Here is a 21,218-nt window from a genome sequence, read left to right on the forward strand (position 1 = left end):
CGAACCAGGAAGTTTGGGTTTACATAGAAGTGGAACAGCCAATACCTGAGTCATTAGAATGCTAGCACGGCAGCGTAATAACGCTGACTTTGAGGAAGAAGCTATATGAAGTAGGTCATAAACACTATGGCAGGAGGAAAACGCTGAGTCGGAGGAGGCGGTAGACCCGAGAGAGTCAACCCCTTCTCGATAGGCAACCAATGAGGGGGCCACACCGACCCAAAATCACGTCAGAATGGGCAGGCCAATATACCCGGAACACGAAGAATCAGCAAAGAGAGGTTATATAAACCCTAGACTTAATCAAAAAACCTTTTGCCTTTTGACTTTTGAATAATATTAAGTAACTTAGAGTTCAGCGGGAGGCTATCGCCGAGAGAGCGATGGCCGTGAGTGGGCGCTGGGTGGTGATGGCGAGCATCTGTTTTCTCAGCTCAAGTAAGTGGAACCAACTTCATATAGCCATGAACATTAAGTGTGAGAGTGATAACGGTAACGTCTAACCCCAGAGAAGGATAAGGTTAACTAGAGGGACGAGGTTCATTCAGAGTTACAGAGGCGTAGAATACCCGCCAGTAGGGTGACAGGAGGTAGACTTAATGATGGCTGCAGGCTCATTATCCAGTGTAATACAACCGACGAACGTCGGTAAGTGTGTATATAGTATGTATATAGTAACATAGGGCAATAGAATAGGATAGGCATGTGTGTGAGTTTACTTTAACCTAGCAATTCCTTAAGTGTTACCCTCTTCCCTGACGACTCCAGGACCTCCAAAGCTTCGGCGAATTACGAGTTAAGCCAGGACAGTGACGTAAGCAATGATAAGTTTACTAGTTTTCTTGATATACAAGATGGTGGCAGCATACTAAACCGGGTGAGAGCGGGATACTTCCACGCCCCCTGTCACCACGGCAGAATAGTGGTGTAGCAGCGGCATAACAGTGGCGACAGCGGTGAGATAACCCATCCACCCCTGTGGTAAGGGCGTAAGGGCGTAACAGTGGTGGAAGCGGTGGGGCTACCTCCACGCCCCCCTCCACGACGTAACAGGGACCATTGACCACGTTTCTTATTCATTTCAGTGGCAGAGCGAACAACCCGTGTTTCTTTAGTTTTTGTGCAGTGAATTTTTATAATATTATACAAGTGTGTTTTTCTCGGTGTAATATTCAGTTTATCTGCTTTTGTTCAAATAATTGAGTTCGCAACGAAACTTCTGATTTTCAGTTTGTTCATGATCTTATTTAGATATGGATCGGTGGTTAAAGTGTGGATCATTGAAACGTAAGACAGACGATAGTCCGAATGGATCTAGTGTTGTCGAAAATAGTACCAGGGCAGATAAAGTTCCTTCCCTCAAAAAATCACGCAAATATTGTCCATCTTATTTGCAAATGGGATTTTCCGTTCTGAATAAAGACGGCGAAGACAGACCACAGTGTGTTCTTTGTTGCGAAGTGTTATCGAATGAATCTATGAAGCCGTCGAAGTTGAGACGCCACCTTGAAACGAAACATGGCGAATCAGTTAATAAGCCAATAGAATATTTTCAAAATAAGAAACTGCAACTTTGTGGTTCACAGAATTTAGTTAAGGACATTGTATGTGGAACGAAAAATGAAAAGGCTGTTCTTGCCTCTTACGAAGTCGCCCTTCTGATCGCTAGAAATGGACAACGCCATACAATCGGGGAAGATTTAATTTTGCCTGCTACAAAAACGATAACAAAGAACTTGTTTAGTGAAAAACATGCCAACGAGGTGTCTCTAATATCGTTATCTGACAATACTGTGAAAAGAAGAATCGACGAGATGGCTCAAAATGTGAAAGATATTTTGCTAGAACGGTTACGTCATAGTGAATATTTTGCGTTGCAGTTGGATGAAAGCCACGATATTTCAAATAATGCTAATTTGGTAGCTTTGGTGCGATATGAACACGAAAATAAAGTTTGTGAAGATTTTTTGTTCTGTGAATCGTTACCTCTTAATACAACTGCTGAAGCCCTTTTCAAAGTTGTCAATGACTTCATAACTACAAATACACTTCAATGGGAAAAATGTGTAGGTATCAGCACAGATGGTGCTCAGGCAATGTCGGGAATACATAATGGTTTGGTCGCACGTATCCAGAAAGTCGCACCTCTTGTTAAATGGACACATTGTTGCATACACCGCGAAGTATTAGCTGCACGCCGTATGCCCTCCAAAATGAAAATCGTTCTAGACGAGGCAGTAAAAATTGTCAATTTTATTAAAGCCCGTCCTCTTAACAGCCGATTATTTTCTGCGCTTTGTAATGAAATGGGAAGTGATCACGAACACTTATTATTGCACTCAGAAATCCGATGGCTGTCCCGGGGTAAGGTTTTGACGCGGTTGCTTGAGCTTCGAGACGAAGTAAGGTTGTTCCTCATAAACTCTAAATTTCAGTTAACACACTATTTAAATGATTTCGCATGGCTCTCCTCTCTTGCTTACTTGGCGGACATTTTTAACATCTTGAATACTCTTAACTCGAGCCTTCAAGGTACATCTGTCACCGTGTTTTCTGTGCAAGACAAGATAGAGGCAACAATCAAGAAGTTAAATTTGTGGTGCAGCCGTATCGAGAAAGGAAAATACGATTCCTTTCACATGCTGAGTGATTTCAGTGATTCCAGTGAACAACCCCTTTCTAGTGATGTTGCTGAAAGTATGATTGAACATATGAGGTCATTGGCGTCTCAACTACGTCTGTATTTTCCGTTTGGTCTTGAAAATAACGACTGGATGAAAAATCCCTTTGTAGACTCTGAATTTGAACTTCCTTCTGCCGAGGAAGAGCAACTTATCGAGCTGTCCTGTGATTCGACGTTCAAATTGCTGTTTCCTTCGTTACCGTTACTGGAGTTTTGGTTCCAAGCTAGGTCTGTTTACCCTGAAATTTCCAAAAGGGCTGTAAGACATCTGTTGCCATTTCCCACTACATATCTGTGCGAGACAACATTTTCTCATCTTGTACACATGAAAAACAGATATAGGAACAGACTTAACGTGGAGCCAGATCTACGTCTGAAATTATCCAGTTTTGATCCTGACATTCGAAAGTTGACGTCTGAAAAACAGCACCAGCCATCACATTAGGTGAATGTTAAATTCATAATATTACGCCTAATTGATATGTTCGTAATCTTCCGAATATCTCCATTTATAACAGTATTTTATTGTCATAAATGACACATTTAGTGTTGTAAAATTTTAAGTTACTGCTTCATTTTTATGATATGTACTCGTAAAATTAAAAAATTTCCATTTTGGATTTTATGGGGGCCGCGGTGAATTAACATTCGGTACAGAGGGTCCGCGGCGTCAGAAAGGTTGGGAAACACTGGTATAAACTATACTTACCAGGGAAAATTAAACTGCGCGTTGCTAACCTAGCCATGACGTGAGAACCAATTTAATGCAAGGAAATCTGGGGTCAAAAAAATAATTATTTTGGAATAGGACTATACACATTTTGAATCCTAAATGGTTCATACAATGGTACATTACATTTAGGATTTTAACCGTTTCTTGCATCCGGTTGTGTGTTTAATCAATAGGAGAGTCAATTTACCGACTACACAACACGTTTTTTATTATCACTATATGTTTCGACCTCAAGAGGTCATCCTCAGGTGTATGAACACGGCTGTATAATTACACGCGGTCACATTCACTTTTCACTCATTCGACCCTGTATCTCATCCAGACTTACGCTCAATAAAATGTCAAGTTCTTATTATAAAACACAAGTTAAAATGTTATTCTAATTTAATTGTTAAAAGTTAAAATTTCGTGAATCGAAGTTCAATTCATGTCACTGGTCACACTTTCACTTTCACTTGTTTGTGAGGTCTCGCTGTTCTTCCGCGAGACCTCACAAACAAGTGAAAGTGCAACCAGCATAATAAGTTGAACATTAATTCACGAACTTTTAACCGATAATAATAATTAAACTGGTTAGAAAGAACTGGACACAGTGCTGAGTGTGAGTGGGATGAGACTGTAAAACAGGTATAAGTGAAAGTGTGACCAGTGACACGAATTGAACTTCGATTCACGAAATTTTAACTTTTAACAATTAAATTAGAATAATATTTTAACTTGTGTTTTATAAAAAGAACTTGATATTTTATTGAGCGTAAGTCTGGATAAGATACAGGGTGAAATGAGTGAAAAGCGAATTTGACCGCGTGTAATTATACAGCCGTGTTCGTACACTTGAGGATGACCTCTTGAGGTCGAAACATGTAGTAATAATAAAAAACGTGTTGTGTAGTCGGTAAATTGACTCTCCTATTGATATTTAGGATTGCTGGGCCGCACCATAACTCAAGCGATTAGTCGCCGGTTTCCAACAGCGACGGCCAGGGTTCGATCCCGGGTCTGGTAAAGTGGGATTTGTGGTGGACATAGCGGCGCTGGGGCCTACTTCAGAGAGTTACTAGATTCTATTTTAAACACACGTTTGGTGCCAAAATTGCCATACCGACGATTTGTTAAACGTACAGAGTATTTGTTCCGTAATGTTGGATGCGCGAAATGTGACGTCACTTCGAAGATGTTTGTGACATCTAATACCAATATTCTTGTAAACAGCGCGAGTTTGTTCCGTAAGGTTGGATGCGCGAAATGTGACGTCACTTCGAAGATGTGTGTGACATCTAATACCAATATTCTTGTAAACAGCGCGAGTACACGACTGCAGGGGACACATAGGAAGATGCAATAGGAGGGAAAGAGTATCTTTTGAGGGAGGTGTGGGAGGTTACTTAATTGGATTCCTCTCCCAGGCTTCAGAGTCTCTCTTACGAGTGTATGATTCCAATCGGTGAAAATACTCTATCAAAAGCTGTCTCAAAGGATATGAAACGGGAGTCTCTTACGAAATCACGAAAAGCAGAATGTATATAGCAGTATTTATTTACGTTTTTATTCTACATGAATGTGACTATATGATTAACTGATACATCTGATTCATAACATTTTGATGTCAATAAAGTTACTTGGCTCCTGAATCAAGTACACACAATCAATTCTCCCAAACTCCTACTGGCTTTCAGGCTGCTTCTGGTATCTCGCATATATACGGCAACTTCGCGTCACAAGGGCCGTCCAAAATGTACTTCGCGGTGTCGAAAGCCCCACAGTTGTTCTGCTCATCTCCTATTGGGAACCCGGGCTTCCAACGGACGAAACCTGTAGCGATGAGAGGCTCGCCTGGAAACAATCAGCTTTGTGCGAAAAATCCTGGAATGGTCAACTGACATTGATTCGAGGATATGACACTGTTCCCAATATTTCGGAGCAACTGTTGCCTCCATCTTCAGGGTAAAAAGTTGGTAACAATCTACCAGACTGCAGATAGTGCAGGAGGCAGAAACTTCATAGTAATCTCAGTAAGAGGGCCGCGCCATAGCTCAAGCGGTTAGTCGCTGGTTTCCCACCACAGCGGGCCGGGTTCGATCCCGGGTCTGGTCTAGTGGGATTTGTGGTGGACAAAGTGGCACTGGGGCGGATTTTCTCCGAGTACTTCGGTTTCCCCTACCAATCTTCATTCCACCTATTGCTCCACAATCACCCTCACCTATCATCTGGGGCTGGTACAATAGGCCAGAAGTGGCCGCAGTACAAGGAACTTAGTCCCACCCCACTAGCAATACAAAAAAATAAAACCGCAGTAAGAACTGCAGATTTCGAATGTCTTGAGTTATTATATTGTGGTGACTCCTCGTAGTCTTGTACACGGGTACGTTCAACATTCTGAAAGTACAGCCTGCAGCTTCCAGATGCAGATGGTGCCCATGTAGTAGACTAAACTGCTTCATAGCGAGTGGAGCTACCAGAGAATTTTCTAAGGGTTGGAGCTAGTTTGCCGAGGGGGAGGGGGCTACAGCCAGAAAATTTACTTAAAAACTTAGTTTAGCTGTTTAAGACTGTCTCCAAATATATTTCTTGTAAATTATTTTAAAATTCTGCTTTTAATATTTGAAATATTTCCATCCTTTCAGCATACTTAAATCATTTAAAAAACTAAGGGAAACCCATGAGATCATCTTACTGTCTGTGAACTCCCACCCCAATCTTTGCTAGGCGACGGCTCAGTAAATACATACACACAAGCAACAATAAAATAACTGTGTAAGATTTGAGGCTTTCACGGCGGTGACTATGAAGAAAGCAGTCTTCTGGGATTTGGCACCGTGTATATGTGGTGTTAACCGACGTTTCGGAGGAACGTATCGCCCCCATCTTCAGGGTAGAAGAAAAAGTATAAGAAATCTGCAAGCGACAACACCGTGAGAAACGGTAAAGCGTTTCTCACGGTGTTGTCGCTTGCAGATTTCTTATACTTTTTCTTCTACCCTGAAGATGGGGGCGATACGTTCCTCCGAAACGTCGGTTAACACCACATATACACGGTGCCAAATCCCAGAAGACTGCTTTCTTCAATAAAATAACTGTTCGACGTGGTGTTTTATATGCCGTCCGTGTCATATAAAGTACTAAGTACATAGTAAAAGTTGATTTATTCTTTTAAAAGAACCGAAGGGGAAGAATTCTGTTTCCCCCAGTTCTGGCTGGCGTCCATGGGTGTAAGCCTGAAGGCTCGTATCATCCCTGCAAAGAAACGTTTCACGGAAACGAAGAGCGCACTCCAGAAGAGGGCATCCTTCAATAAAGATTAAGATCCAGGTAAGAGAAAGCTCAGTCGGTACAGTGACGGACTACGGACTGGACTTCCGCGTTCCAGACCGGCTCTGGGGCCCACCCAGCGTCCTATCCAATGGGTACCGGTGGCTTTTTCCCCGGGGTAAAGCGGCCGGGAGGTGAAGCTGGCTACTCACCTTCAATTAGTGCCGAGGTTAAGAAAGGTGGAGCTATACCTCCACTCCCCCTATGTCCTAATGGCATAATGCTTAACTCATCAAGCACAGGGACATCTTTTTTTACGTTTTCTTGTGACAGACAGACGTACTTACTGCGAACTGTCAGATATTCCCCCTCGATAAAGATGTCATGGATACCAATGTGGACGGTCGCGTTGGCGACTGGCACCTGAGTTGTGTTACTCGCAAAGAATTGCAAGTCTGCATTATTGGGCCCATAATCTAAGTAGAGGGTCCTCAGGTTCTCTGCCTCCTGTTGAGAGTTGACCACCGCTAGGCTAGCACCCTCTTGTTGACAGTTCCTCCGAGCCTCGGCCCAGATGATCGGCCTCTTGTACGCGAGCCTGGAACGTCAAACCACTCGAAGTGCGTCGGCGCGCCTCTACTGTGCATATGCTACTTTACACAGTACACTGCTTTAGATAATTCTGATAATACGTCTACATTTAGTCCTATAGTACGCGCTTATGGAATGTGACACATTGTAACTGTTAGAAGCTTAACGAGTTTCTCAGGAATTTACTTCCTCCATTTTCAGAGTCGAGGAGTAAGCCAAGGAAGAAACCAACAAGCAGCAAACGGGCAAGCAGTGCTTTGCTTGGATATTCTTTGACCCTAAATATAGAGCCATTATATTCCTTCGAAAAATCGATGAACTTCTAACACATCAAAGAAAATTAGCCATTAGTCGCTGCTTTAAGAACCTTAGATCCAAAATGGAAGTAAAGATTTGGTGGATGAACCTGATTAAAAAAAACATTTGGAAGAATAATATTAAAATGGATATTCAAGAAACAGACTACAAGGTCGTTATGTGGATTCATCTGACTTACGATAGGAACCACAGAGTGGCTCCAGTCCACACCCTCCATTTTCTGATTCATTTTAATATTATTTCCCTATTTACGCCTAGGGCTTCCAAGCCGTCACTTAGTTTCAGGCTTCCCTACTAAATTAATTTAAGCATTTGTCTTCCTTCCCACGTATGCTAATTGCTACTACCATTTCGTACTCCTTGATTTCATCTTCCTACTAATATCTGCCGAGGAGTACAACTTATGAAGTTCTTCATTATGCAATTATCTCCATTCTCCTGCCGCTTCTTCCCTCTTAGGTCCTAATATTCTCCTCAGTACCCTGTTCTCAAATGCTCTCAGTACATATTCTTCCTTCAGGGTGAGAGATGAACAATTCGGAACATTTCCGCTATCTTCTCTCGAAATATAGGCCAACCCTAACCTAGAAAATTCGCCGTTAACTCTGTCTGCACAACTTAACTAATTTTCTTATTTATTTGCTACGCTGTACAAATGTTAAGTGCTAGAGACGCCAGCCAGCCCACTTACAATCCAATCTAACATCCAGCATTGAATAGAATACAAATATACGAGTAATACCTAAATATACGTAAGTTCCAAGAAATTCTTCTTAATCTGAATGATTCATGAAAGTGACGATAGTTGACAATTTTTTTAAATACATGTATATACAAACACCCCCTCGTTGATGTCTCCACCTTATCGTGGTGAGGGGGTTTGATTATGCCAAGGAACCTGAGAGCTATACCAGCGGTAGCGTAGCTACTGGCAGGGCCTCCCTTGCTGACAGGTCAAAGGGTAGGCATCAGACGAAGAGAGACACCAAAAACCAAAAACTGATGCCGGAAGCAGCGTCGTCAGCAGCGACTTGAAGCACAGAGCAAATGATGCACGAGATGGTTCAAGTTCGTATAGCAACAGGCGTGACCAGAGTGGTTTGAACGGCTGTTGTACTGCGATGTGGAAAGCAAATGGAAAAACTACCACATTATCAATTTTCCTGGATAGTCTCTTTCCAAAAACAGAAGATCGCATTAAGTGGAGAAACTGTTTTGGAAGAGGCTGTGGACCTGTCGTCTGACAGATTACTGATGAATGAATGAATATACAAACATGTCCTAGGTAATAACCATTCGGCCCATTTTAGCACGTTCTTATAAACATCTCATCCCGCGATTTCTGAATATATCTCTCTCAACTTTAAGAATACGCTATTACTATTTTGTACATTGTTTAATAAATTTAGAAATTTTGTTCATGAAGTAACAGACGCCTTCCAACAATTTTTTTTCTTCTAGCCTTAAGCGCTCTGTAACTGACTTGGGTATTCTTTTTTGCTGTTTTCGGACAAAATGTCCATCACTGTTGCCCTTTGGCAATTCCAGCAGATATGTTCCTCCGTTTGCAGCCCATCACCACACTCGCCGTGGGCACAATGTTAAATCTACTTAAGCTTGCTCTAAGGCTGAAGTGGCCCGCTCTCACACGGTTTATTGACACGAAGGCAGGTCGGTTCATTTTTATCTCACGGAACCACGAAGAGACTTTCAAAGTAGCTTTCTCCTCTGTCCGTCTTGATGTCTTGGCACTCATAACCTAGATTCACTACAGCGGTTTTATTGTACAGAGAGATACTTAAGCTATCCGCGGATACCGTATTTATACTGAGGTACCCACCTGTAATATCCACCACCTGGAAAATAGATGTACCCAGTTCTAAGCAGGGCTCTGTGCTTTGCTTCATGATAAGGCTTCGCTTGAACCATACACAGGGTTGCCAACAAACACAATGAATAGCTCCACAGTTTTGCCATATCTGATGAAAAAGACAAACATATTTTATGATTATCAACATTGATGAATCTGTAATTTCATTCAGCCTGACATATTTCGACCCAAGGATCAATACCGGGGGGTGACTAATCTATCTCCACTCGAAGTTTCATATCCGTAGGTCGAACAGCGCATTAAATGTTGTCATTATACCAAACGCTTTTATTTTTTTTATTGCTAGTGGGGTGTGACTAAGTCCCTTGTACTGCGGCCACTTCTGGCCTATTGTACCAGCCCCAGATGATAGGTGAGGGTGATTGTGGAGCAATTGGTGGAATGAAGATTGGCAGGGGAAACCGAAGTACTCGGAGTAAACCTGCCCCAGCGCCACTTTGTCCACCACAAATCCCACTTGACCAGACCCGGGATCGAACCCGGGCCGCCGCGGTGGAAAGCCAGCGACTAACCGCTTGAGCTATGGCGCGGCCATACCAAACGCTAACTAAAATGTTCGCACCATCGCCATGTTTTTACTTCACATTCACTCGTAGCCCTTTGAATGATAACGGAAGACATAACTCGATTAGAATATCAAGTCGCTTCAGCTAGGAATATCTTCGGTGTTATTCAACACTCAGGAGGAACAGTGATGTCACGCAAGCCGATATAATTGACGAGAAAGGGTCATAGGAGAAGACTAAAGCAGACCAGAAGGAACAGCAACATGGCTTAGCTTTGTTATCGTCAGGTGCTGTCCCGTGTAACTGGGACACGAAAAGGGCGTCGTCTAGACTGACTGGTCACAGTATAATCAAAATTGTTCTTGGAGTCGATGGAAATTTCATATGGGATTAAAATGAATAAACATGTCAGGAAGAGCTCAGTCGCTATAGTGATGGGCTATAGGCTGGAAGGCCGAGGAACAGGGGTTCGATCAACGGCAGGAGCAAGAGTTTTGCTTCAGAATAGGGACCGGCTATGGGACCCGACCAGCCGCTTATCCAGAGGATACCTAAGGTTCTTTCCCAGGAATTTTAGCTGCCGGCGAGTGAATCTAGTCTTCCATCTCGTCGCGAGGTTAAGAATACCTGAATCTATACCACCATTCCCCTATACGTCTTCACAGCGTGGTGCTTAATTAAGGACAGGAACATCTTTACCTGTTTATGTTCTACACTGACTGCTTCCCTGAGTCAGAAGAATATAATTCACATCTTACATCCTATTTATTTTTATAATATTGTCCCATTTATATATCTCCGAAATTGTGTCTTCTTTTAAGAGATTTCCGACTAAAATTACGTACGTATTTCTCATTTCTTCATTACCTGCTACATGCTCGCCCATCTCATCCTACTTGACTTGATTATACTAATAATAACTGGCTAATCTTCTCATAAGTTTTGAACTACATTATTAAAGTGTTAGCTAAGTCTGCTGACCAACTGTCCTTCCTTCACTGAATAGTTACCTACTATTAGGTGAGAAGTTGAAACGAACTTCGTAGCACTTACCTTTCAGAAGACTTGTTCTGTCTATGTGCTTCAAATAACTGCGCTAACTGACGATTACTACACCAAATTGTCAACCTTATATACAGCTGTTCCTTCCGCAAGACTGTGATGACACTTCTAAATATGTCTTATCTCGTCGTCTGTATCTGTGACAGTACCTCTTTAAATACTCGAAACACATCCAAGAAAAAATCAGAAAAATGGGCCATGAGCGTCCAATACTCTGCTGATACGTCAAACTGACATGAAATTCTTTTCTAGGCTCTTAATCTATATGTATCAGTCTTATAGTCTGTACTCGAAACACGGCCTTCTGATTTCTAAGAAAGAAGGCCATCGATAGGAAACTTTTAAAAATAATTTATTGGTGAATAAACATCGTCGCCATATGAAATATAGTGTGTCACGAAATTGGGTATGTTTATAGTACTCGCGTGTAAACTAATATTAAATAATAGGCCTAATATCTGAGTTCTCATTGACGCTGGTAGAGGGTGGGGGGGAACAGGTATCCGTCCTCCTCCCCCGATTATTGAAAAGAATAAAAATTGAAAAAGAATACATCACATAGTTAACACCAAAAATTTAAATTACCTTTAAGAAGACAATTTTTTCTATTCCGAATATTCTAGAACGTTCAACAGAAATGTCTTCCATCGTTTAGATATAAGTTTATAAGCAAATTTTCTGGTTACTCCCCCTTCAAAAACTGGCTACCAGCCTCTTCGCCCCCTAGGAAAGATTGTCGGTGTCAACCATGCCGACTTTCCCAGTGATAAGTTCTGTTATTAGCAAAGAGTGACAAAGAATCGCTCCAATTTGGTGTACACAGTTTCCAGTCTGCTCTTTGTTACCGGCCTACCGCTTACCTAATAGACTTCTATTGCCTGTGCGGAGTTAGTTTATTGAGGGAATTCTGGCGATTAACAGAGTATTTCTCCATCTCCCTTCAACCGACAGAGAAATGTTGAAGCAAGTCTAAAATCTCAATGGGATCTATACTTTCTAGTACCATTATTTCCTATGATCAGACAATTAAGAAATCCACACTTTTTAATTAAATCTTTGTATGAAGTAGAAGTTATATTTGCCTACAACGAATCAACAAAAATTACCGAACGGGCTGGCATAAGAATAACATTATAAGGTATATCGTGGTATTCTTCAGTCATCCCACATAAAATTTCGGGGTACTATCTAAAGTAGGCCACGACCACCTGTCTCCAAATCCTTTACTATTTGTCGTTCATTTGCCATTCTGCTATTCGATGTTATGGTCTAGCTACTGACAGTAGCCCACAATACAAATTAAAATTCCATTATAATTTTAGTATCAGTCTCAATATCAGATTTAATTCAAGAGACCAAATATGCTGTAAAGTTTATTTCTACTGTTGGCATATGGCAGATACCTGCCGTAACATTTCTGGATGAAATGCGAACCCTCATTTCCATACCTCTCTAATTATGTGACTAAAGTTTATTCTCACAATTTTAGCTATATATTTCTCCTGTAAGGTATGACTACTGCTTAGTGTGATACCCATATCCCGGACGAGGAACCTGTATGCCTACTTCTGCTTGTCTTCAAAGTTTCATTTATAGATCTACTTTTTTAAATATTTATTTTCCACGAAATGTCGTATACTTATGAATACGAGGTTAAGAGTTTAATCTATATGAAGCATAACATTTTTATCTCTGATCAGCCTTGTCAGCAGAGTAACTTGTGACTGCTCAGTTCTTATCCCTGCTGTTGAGTACCGATGTTAACAATGGATTTATATCTGTAACAAATAAACATCAAGGCTAATGGACACCTGCAGACTGGCCTAGCAATAACGCTGTAGGCTTGTGTTCATGAGAGGATCGGTTCGAAATTTAGTCGGGACACTGGTCATCCTGTGTTTCGTGTCTTCTTTAGTATCTCCAGACAAGTAAAGGCATGAGATCTGTATCAGGCCACGACATGTTCTCTTCTTCAACGCCGAGACCGGCTCTGGGGGCCATCCAGCCCCCTATCCAAGCGGTTCCTACGGTTCTTTCTCAGGCGGTAAAGCGGCCGAGGCGTGAAACTAACCACTCACCCCCCCATCTAGTACCATTTCTTATAAATTCTTTCCAATTTATTCATTTTTTTACCAAACATTTGATGATGTAGTCTTGAGATGGCTATGTAATCATGAAATAAACCACATACGAAGAAACCATTGAGGGGTTAAAGTAGAGTACAACGCACTTGGAATGTGTGAGTATTATGTATCATTCTTCGATTGTAGTTCATGGTTCCTTGGGGTCTAAAGGATGTGTAACATGTTAAATTCACAGCAGGCACTCTCCTCTTTATTCTTCTTCTTCTTAACTTTATGAGATAGGTAATCAAGATCGTTCTTATTTCACACTCCCGTTCCTTCGTTTCGGAGGTCTTCCTCGGACTTACAGTAGTTTAGATTTTCAGTTCTACTGCGGAATCTATTCAGGTATCATGTCATCAGTCAACCTACCCATATATTTTATACAAATCTGTCTGCGTTTCTGTCGTTTTTATTACAGTTGTTTAAGTAAGGGAGGTTACCAAAGCCAGAAGGAAAGAGACCACACAGAAGACCAAGGCGTAGATGGATGAACAATATTAGAATGGATCTTAGAGAGATAGGATGGGATGGTATGGATTGGATAATCTAGCTCAGGATAGGGACCAGTGGAGGGCTCTTATGAACATGGTAATGAACCTTCGGGTTCCATAAAATGCTGGGAAATAATTTAATGAGCATTATGGCAAATGAAGTGTTTACTTTATATGTGAGAGGGAAATACATGGCATGACTCAGAAAGATATCAACAGTATCATTCTTTCAACACAAAACTTTTTACAAGATGTTGACTGATTAATTATCCATTTAATGTTTTATATTTGAGGCAGGTCTTGTAATATATCGGGGTTTTTTCTTTCAATTTACGACTTGCTGTCACAAATGTCAACATTTTATTCACGACACATGGGAGTTATCTTATCCGATTCGAAATGTTACATTAACACGAGACAATGGCCACACTATGGCCCTGGGGTCCACTCAGCCTCTAACAGAAATGAGTACTTGGAATATCCTTGAGGGTAACGGGCGGCCGGCGCGTAGGGCTGACAACCTTGCCGCCATCTATGAGCCGACTGTCTAGAAAATGTGTGCATGATGAACGAATAATTTCATTGGCCGATTCTATGCAGAGACATTGTAGAAATGTTAATTCTAACAAATCCGTACCCTACAATTTCATTATTTTCGGCATTTCGAGAGCGTAATGGTGACGAAAACCTGCCTCGTGAAATATCGTATTCAGAACACTGATCTTCCACATTTCATATCATTGTGTGTTTATGCGCCTTGCATTATTTATAGCAATCCTTTGTCTCATTCCGCACTTCTAACACTTTCCTTCTACCAGGTTTACTATATTGAATCCTGGCAGTAGGAGATCCGTTTCATCTTACGGCCAGCGCTATCTTCAAGGTCATTCTGTATATCCTCGGGTACATGGCGAAGTGGACACCATTGTATAATTGCTCGACCAGGACAGTAAGGGCGCACTTGTGTGCTACAAATATAATCGAAACTTCGAGTATTTAAAACTGCAGTGAAGCTGAACTTCATACTTACCGTTCCGACCTCTGGGGCGATGTTTTCATTTGTTTCGAGTCAGGAGATCAAATACTGAACATTCATTCGTCGTACTTGCTTTCAATGAAACACACATACATGACTTCTAAAGGAATATGATAAAGTAACATCATTAAAGAATTTCAGCTGAAATGTATGTTTTGGGGGCATAGAAAATGAATGTGTAAATACTCAGCAGACTGATATATTGGGTTTTTGGACTTTATCCATCGTCCTGGATAAAGTCCAAAAACCCAATATATCAGTGTGTTATACACCATCGTCAGAATCCTATAGTAAATACTCAGCAGATCTGAAACAATTCCAGGAAATAATTCAGCGCCATAGGAAAGAACTGCAACACTTACTAATATGACAGTAAAATAATTTTTTTCATCAGCCTCATTAGTCAAAACAGGACAAGGTAAGTGCACTCCCTTTTGGGAATATTTATCAACACACATTCTATACTCTGTAATATATGCATATAACAGCAATACACTAAATAATAAACATAATTTTGTACTGTGACAAAATACTTCAGAATCCTGCAGGTTCAAATAGAAATAACTTTTGTTTTTTATTAGTATAAAAATACCATAAATACAATCTGATCTATGAAAGAAGTCAAGAATCTTAATGCATTATTTTTAATCATCCGCCTTAAATGTCACTGTATGGAAAGTAAAACGTTCACTATTCATATCAATCAGCAATGTCTGTAGTAAATATCTAATTACATTCAATAACTGATATACACATAGACAATAGACAATGCAGCAACAAATTAAACAAGAAATAACTTCAATGAATAAGATTAAAATGCCTTAAATTAAGACAGGCTCTGAAAATTATATGGAACCTTTGACGTGAATAAACTGTCCTGGACACAGTTTCTATTGTTCTGTTCAGATTCTAGAGCTCAATATCTTCAAGTGTGCCAAAAATAATTCACCTCCAATCATACCTTCAATCATATCCATACATTAACTTCACATTTAATGATACACAGTATCTCCCAGATTTTTAAAATTATTTGTGAACTAATTATACAAAACTACAAAGTTATAAGAGTATTTTTCTTTAATATTTCTTTATCATTTCAGAAGCTGTCACATAATCTCAACCTGAAACATCAAACTCTTGGCCAATTATGCATAATCACTTTTCAAAATCACCTGCAAGGCTCAGTTTCTCACAAGCAGAACAACCCATACAGATATAAAAGCACTTCCTCTCAACAGACAAGAAACTTGTGAACCACTGTCATTGTGCCTGCTCATGCAATTGTAACCATCAGCATAAATTTGCAACCTCACATCATGGAAAAGGTAAAGCGGCCACACCATAGCTCAAGTGGTTAGTCGCTGGCTTCCCACCCCAGTGGCCCGGGGTCAATCCCAGGTCTGGTCAAGTGGGATTTGTGGTGGACAAAGTGGCGCTGGGGCGGGTTTTCTCCGAGTACTTCGGTTTCCCCTGCCAATCTTCATTCCACCAAACTGTCCATCATCATAATCACCCGGGGCAGGTACAATAGGCCAATCGGTGGCCACCATGCTTAGTGGGCCCAGCTGGACTCCAACCCCACTAAGCGAAAAAATAGATAAAGAAATAACATCAGGACATATTTATAATTTAGGCTGTAAAATGAACTTACAAGAAAGATCTGATATTTAAGGGAATAAACAGTGAATTGTCAGAAACAAGAATGGAATGTTAAGCATTTAAACATAATGGTTGCATATGTTTCACAGATACATTTGACAGCCCTAAGTTCACTTCCAGACTACAGGCCATTAAGTTTTCCTTCGTTTTTTTAAATAATTCACAGAAGCCTATTCAATCACACACTATCTAATTCTTAATGTCTAGAATTTCACCTTCTAGATTATATTTCATGCACTCCTTTGTACCCTTTCATCATTCACTATTTCAGTACGCTCAGTCAAATTCATTTCAAATGTAAACTGTTACTTCTAATGATTATGTGTTGGTAATCCTTTAAGATCTCTTGAAATTGTGTTAATTATTCTGTTATTAACTGTGTCAGGTAAAAGTAAAATTATGTCTGTGCTTGATTAAGCACAATACAATGAAGTGAACAGAGCATAAGTACAGCTCCATGCATAGGTAACCTCAGCACTAGATGGAGATGAGTGGTCAGCATCATGCCCTGCCCACCCTGCACAATCTGTAGGGAAAAAGAACCCCAGGACCCATTTTACACAAGACTGGGTGTGGGTGAGTCAGTTTTGATGCTGTATAGGAACGGTTTCTTATCTCCCACCAGGAAACAAACTCATCCCTCTGTCACCCTTCTGTAACCTAGTCCACTGATTTAACTTACCATCTTTGCGTCACATAGCTGCATGTTCTGTATTTCTTCCGTAGTGTACAATTGTCACTATTATGTCTGTGTTAGTAAACATAGCCAGTTAATTTTATTGGATTTCATTTCATACTTCTCCTTTCAATGTGAATCTTACAGTTTAGTCTGGTAATCATATCTTTCACGTTGACAATAACAACAGAACATGTAAAACCCATGAAATTCAAATTATATCTCTTCAGTGGAATGTACTTTAAAAGTATTTCATCTAACAAAAGCATGACATTGAAATAATCTTCAGACATAACAAATACTAACAAAATTATCATCTGCTGATCACAGATTTACTAATCTTTAGCCTTCTCTCTAAAGTGAGATCGTCGATGTGTTGCAAGATTTCCAGTCTGAGAGAAACATTTTTCGCAAATTTCGCACTTGAATGGTTTCTCTCCAGTATGAGTACGTACATGATCAGCTAGAACTGCTCTTCTTGCAAATCTTTTCGTACATATCTCACATTTGAATGGCTTCTCTCCTGTGTGAATCCGCAAATGTGTTGCTAAATGTCCACTCTCAGTGAAAACTTTCCCACACACATTACATGTATAAGGCTTTTCTCCCGTATGTGTTCTTTTATGTCGCACAAGGTCTCCACCGCGTGAGAATTCTTTGCTGCACATTGGGCATCTATACGGTTTCTCCCCAGTGTGAATGCGCGTGTGATGCGAAAGATGTACACTCTGTGAAAACATTTTACCACAGACTTCACATTTATAAGGTTTTTCTTCAGTGTGTGTACGTATATGCACTACCAAATATTCACTCCGAGAAAATCCTTTATTGCAAACCTCGCATACATACGGTTTCTCTCCAGTGTGCTTTCGTGTGTGTATTGCTAAATGTTCCCTTTGTGAAAATAATTTCTGACACGATTCACATTTATATGGCTTTTCACCCGTGTGTGTACGTATATGTTTTTTCAAGTGCTGATCTCTTGTAAACAGTTTACTGCACACTTTACATTTAAAACGTCTTACTTCAGAGGGTTTGGCCTTCGGTTTTATATTATTAACACCTTCGGATATGGATATGTCAAGAAAATTGCTTAAACCACCTTCAAAATAATCTTGGTTTGCACTCTCTTGACCATCACCACAGTCCTCCTTTTCACCAGTGAACTGCTCCACACTGTTAATAAACATCCAAACTACAGTAAAATACACTGAACTTCATTTAGTTGCTATTTGGTATGTTCAATGTGACAGGAGAATGCGACACAGATACAACTATAAAGTTTACTGCAGATTCTTTGTAAGGGCAAAAAGATGCAGTATAAGCAAGCATGATTTTAATTTATCAGTGTAAGAAACTAGAACTGACAATTCACTATGAATGGGAAAATGACCGTGACAAGGTCCCAAGGCATGATACTCCCATATTATGATAGTTTAAGATAAGCTGTAAACCATTCTTTAGAATATATCTATGACATCTATTCTGTTTTTACATTTCAAGCTTCAAAATAAACATAAAGTATTAATTATAAATTTTTGGACTGTTCTGTATAAATGCCTTGACAAAGGAAGTGAAATTAGTAAGGATCATATCAAATTAGTTGAAGGTCTCATAGTAGTTTAGAATTGAGGTACAAAATTTTATTTTTGAACATGAAACAAACTGTAAAATTCGGCATACAAATGCAAACATAAGGTCTATTTCAAACTAGTTCTGGTTTATAAAACAAAGACACTTTTTGTGCAGAAAATAAATTTAATCCAGGCAACTGGAAATCTCACTAGGAAAACCTTAAAGGAATCCTCAAGAGAAGTGAGGAACATAGGACAGTAAAAGAAATTAACGAGGAAGAAATAGGGTTCTGATCATGTGACACAAACACAACTCAAAAACAAATTATGTATTATTACATAACTTAAAAAGAATGAAGCAAAACATTTTATAATTTGACTGTCTAACATCTGTACAGTAATGTCACAAATATATCAACCCAGATGCCAAGATCTGCATCTGGGTTGATATACTGTATGTCTAGCACTACTAACATGAAGCCGCCATTAAACAGAACACTCACCAGTCAACATTCACATCTTGTTCCTCAGTTTTTATTTCATTTTTAATTTCTTGAATAGATCCACCATTTTCATCACACATTTCCTGATATAAACAAAATCAATTAGTATATTACAATTAATTCTAAAACATATTTTATAACTCTGCTGATAAAAGAGACATTTAATTGTACACTAACTAATAAAAAAATTCCTTACAGTATAATCCTTGAAACAAAAAAAAATGCTCTTCTTTATTTCCAGAAGTACTCACTGTCCAAAGCTTATCTTGAGTGTATGTGTTTTTTATGAGTGAGGGGGACAGGTTTATCAAGATAAATTGGGATGAAAGATTACAACCTCATGACAATTTTATGTCCCAGTTTTCCTTGCCAAGAGACTACAATGATGAATTTATAAAATAGGAAGGATAATGGGAATCTGGTATTTTGAAAAGAATGAAATGCTGCTGCACTTAAAGTACTACTGTCATTTGACAACTAAGAACAGGAACAATATTTAAAGGTTATAAAGTAATGGTTCCACATTTTCATGAGGTCCTGCAACTCCAGTTAAACTACATGGAAGTACCTGTCATGTTAAAAAGTAAAGTAAAGCTATCCCTGTAACAGGCCGTGAAGGCCCATAGGGTTGTGAGACATTGAGGGTCCCACATTTTCTAGACAATCGGCTCAAAGACGTCGGTAAGGTTGTCAGCCTTACGCGCCGGCCGCGCTTTACTCCCCAGGAAATTATTTAATTAATTCCTGGTACTAATTTCTGTTAGAGGCTGAGTCGACCCCAGGGCCATAGTGCGGCTGGAAGGATTAGGACAATTGAAAAAAATCCAATGACCACATCGGGAACTGAACCCGCGACCTTCCGGCTTTTAGCATAGTGCCTCAACCAACTACGCTACCCCCGTGGTCTTAAGCCAGCAAAATAGAAGAATTAAGTGGTGCAGAAGATCACATAAAATAAAAATTAAACATACAGAATTAGAAATGTTTATTCTATAAATGGATAAACAGAGAATTACAGATAATATCATTAATCCATCAGAACAGAATAGGTATTAAAAACTTTCAAAACTTGTTTCTTGGTACACATGGCTATAAAGTCAGGGCAGGCCAAACAGAAGAGACTACTTTGCCTTGATAATCTTGTCCTGCTGCATGGTGAATAAACATATCAGAAGAGAGGAGCTGATGGAAATTACACAAACGCCCTCTTAAGCAAATCTGTAGTCCTACTGACACTGTTAAGCTAAGCCACAATTCAGGAAGGCAACTAAACAAACTGTGCATGCATCTTGAAAGAAACGGAAGAAAGCGTTACTGCAATAGAAAAAGTAACTTAACCTTATCTTCCCTTTTCATTATTGCAATTGCTGATGATGGTATGCTTCCCTCTTCCTGCTTTATATGAACAGGTTCAAAGTCACCTGCCTGATGGTTCAAAGTAAGATTGTCTTTGCTTTCATTCATATTATTGTCTGAAAAGTTAAAAAAGATCAATACACAACTTATAATTTGAGACAAGAACCTACATATTTGTCCAAAATGTTTATAACTCAAGATTTTGCTGTCACATCAGTCACAAATAACAGATATGTCTTGAAGTCTGAAATAACCATTACACAGATAATATAAAATTGTGTTTCATAGTATTCATAAATGTGCTTATCAGCGCTAAATATAAAACTTGTCAAAGACACACAAATTACAAAATTCAGATAAAAACATCCCATGGTGTCCCCCATGGATCCATTTTGGGTCCCCTGTTATTCTTGATCTATATTAATGATTTGCCTCTAGTATTAAATAGGACTTCCTATCCTATCCTCTTTGCTGATGATACTAGTGTGATTACTAGTGCTCTGTTTACATCAGTTCACCCTTGAATCATCTATGTAATAAATCTTTATCATCAGGTACTTTTCCTCAACGCTTAAAATATGCTGTAATGAAACCACTTTTTAAAAAAGGAGAGAGAAAATGCATCTCTAATTACAGACCAATATCCATATTGACTTCATTCTCAAAAGTCTTTGAAAAAGTTATGTATAATAGACTACTTGAACACTTAAATTCTAACAACATATTAGTCAAAGAGCAATTTGGATTTAGGAAAGACCTAACAA

The 21,218-nt window shown here is 39.6% G+C and overlaps 1 protein-coding gene across 2 annotated transcripts in view; it reads right to left on the reverse strand.

Annotated features, from left to right (window-relative positions):
* Positions 1-5,007: 5,007 nt before the first annotated feature.
* LOC111865070 (zinc finger protein 239-like) overlaps positions 5,008-21,218 on the reverse strand; it is a 21,765-nt gene continuing 5,554 nt past the window's right edge. The window contains exons 1-5 of one of the 2 annotated variants that reach the window (XM_033751666.1): positions 20,437-20,450; positions 19,099-19,181; positions 9,415-9,553; positions 7,013-7,263; positions 5,008-5,249 (exon numbers count right to left, since the gene is read on the reverse strand). In XM_033751666.1, the coding sequence (XP_033607557.1) occupies positions 5,089-5,249; positions 7,013-7,263; positions 9,415-9,553; positions 19,099-19,108 (561 nt within the window). In that variant the 5' untranslated portion in view covers positions 19,109-19,181; positions 20,437-20,450 and the 3' untranslated portion in view covers positions 5,008-5,088. Of the gene's footprint in view, positions 5,250-7,012; positions 7,264-9,414; positions 9,554-16,491; positions 18,198-19,098; positions 19,182-20,436; positions 20,571-21,218 lie in introns of those variants that run through there. The other variant, XM_023852799.2, reaches the window with a different exon arrangement.

Source organism: Cryptotermes secundus, unplaced genomic scaffold (genome assembly GCF_002891405.2).
Source record: "Cryptotermes secundus unplaced genomic scaffold, Csec_1.0 scaffold1427, whole genome shotgun sequence".
NCBI classification, from domain to species: Eukaryota; Metazoa; Arthropoda; class Insecta; order Blattodea; family Kalotermitidae; genus Cryptotermes; species Cryptotermes secundus.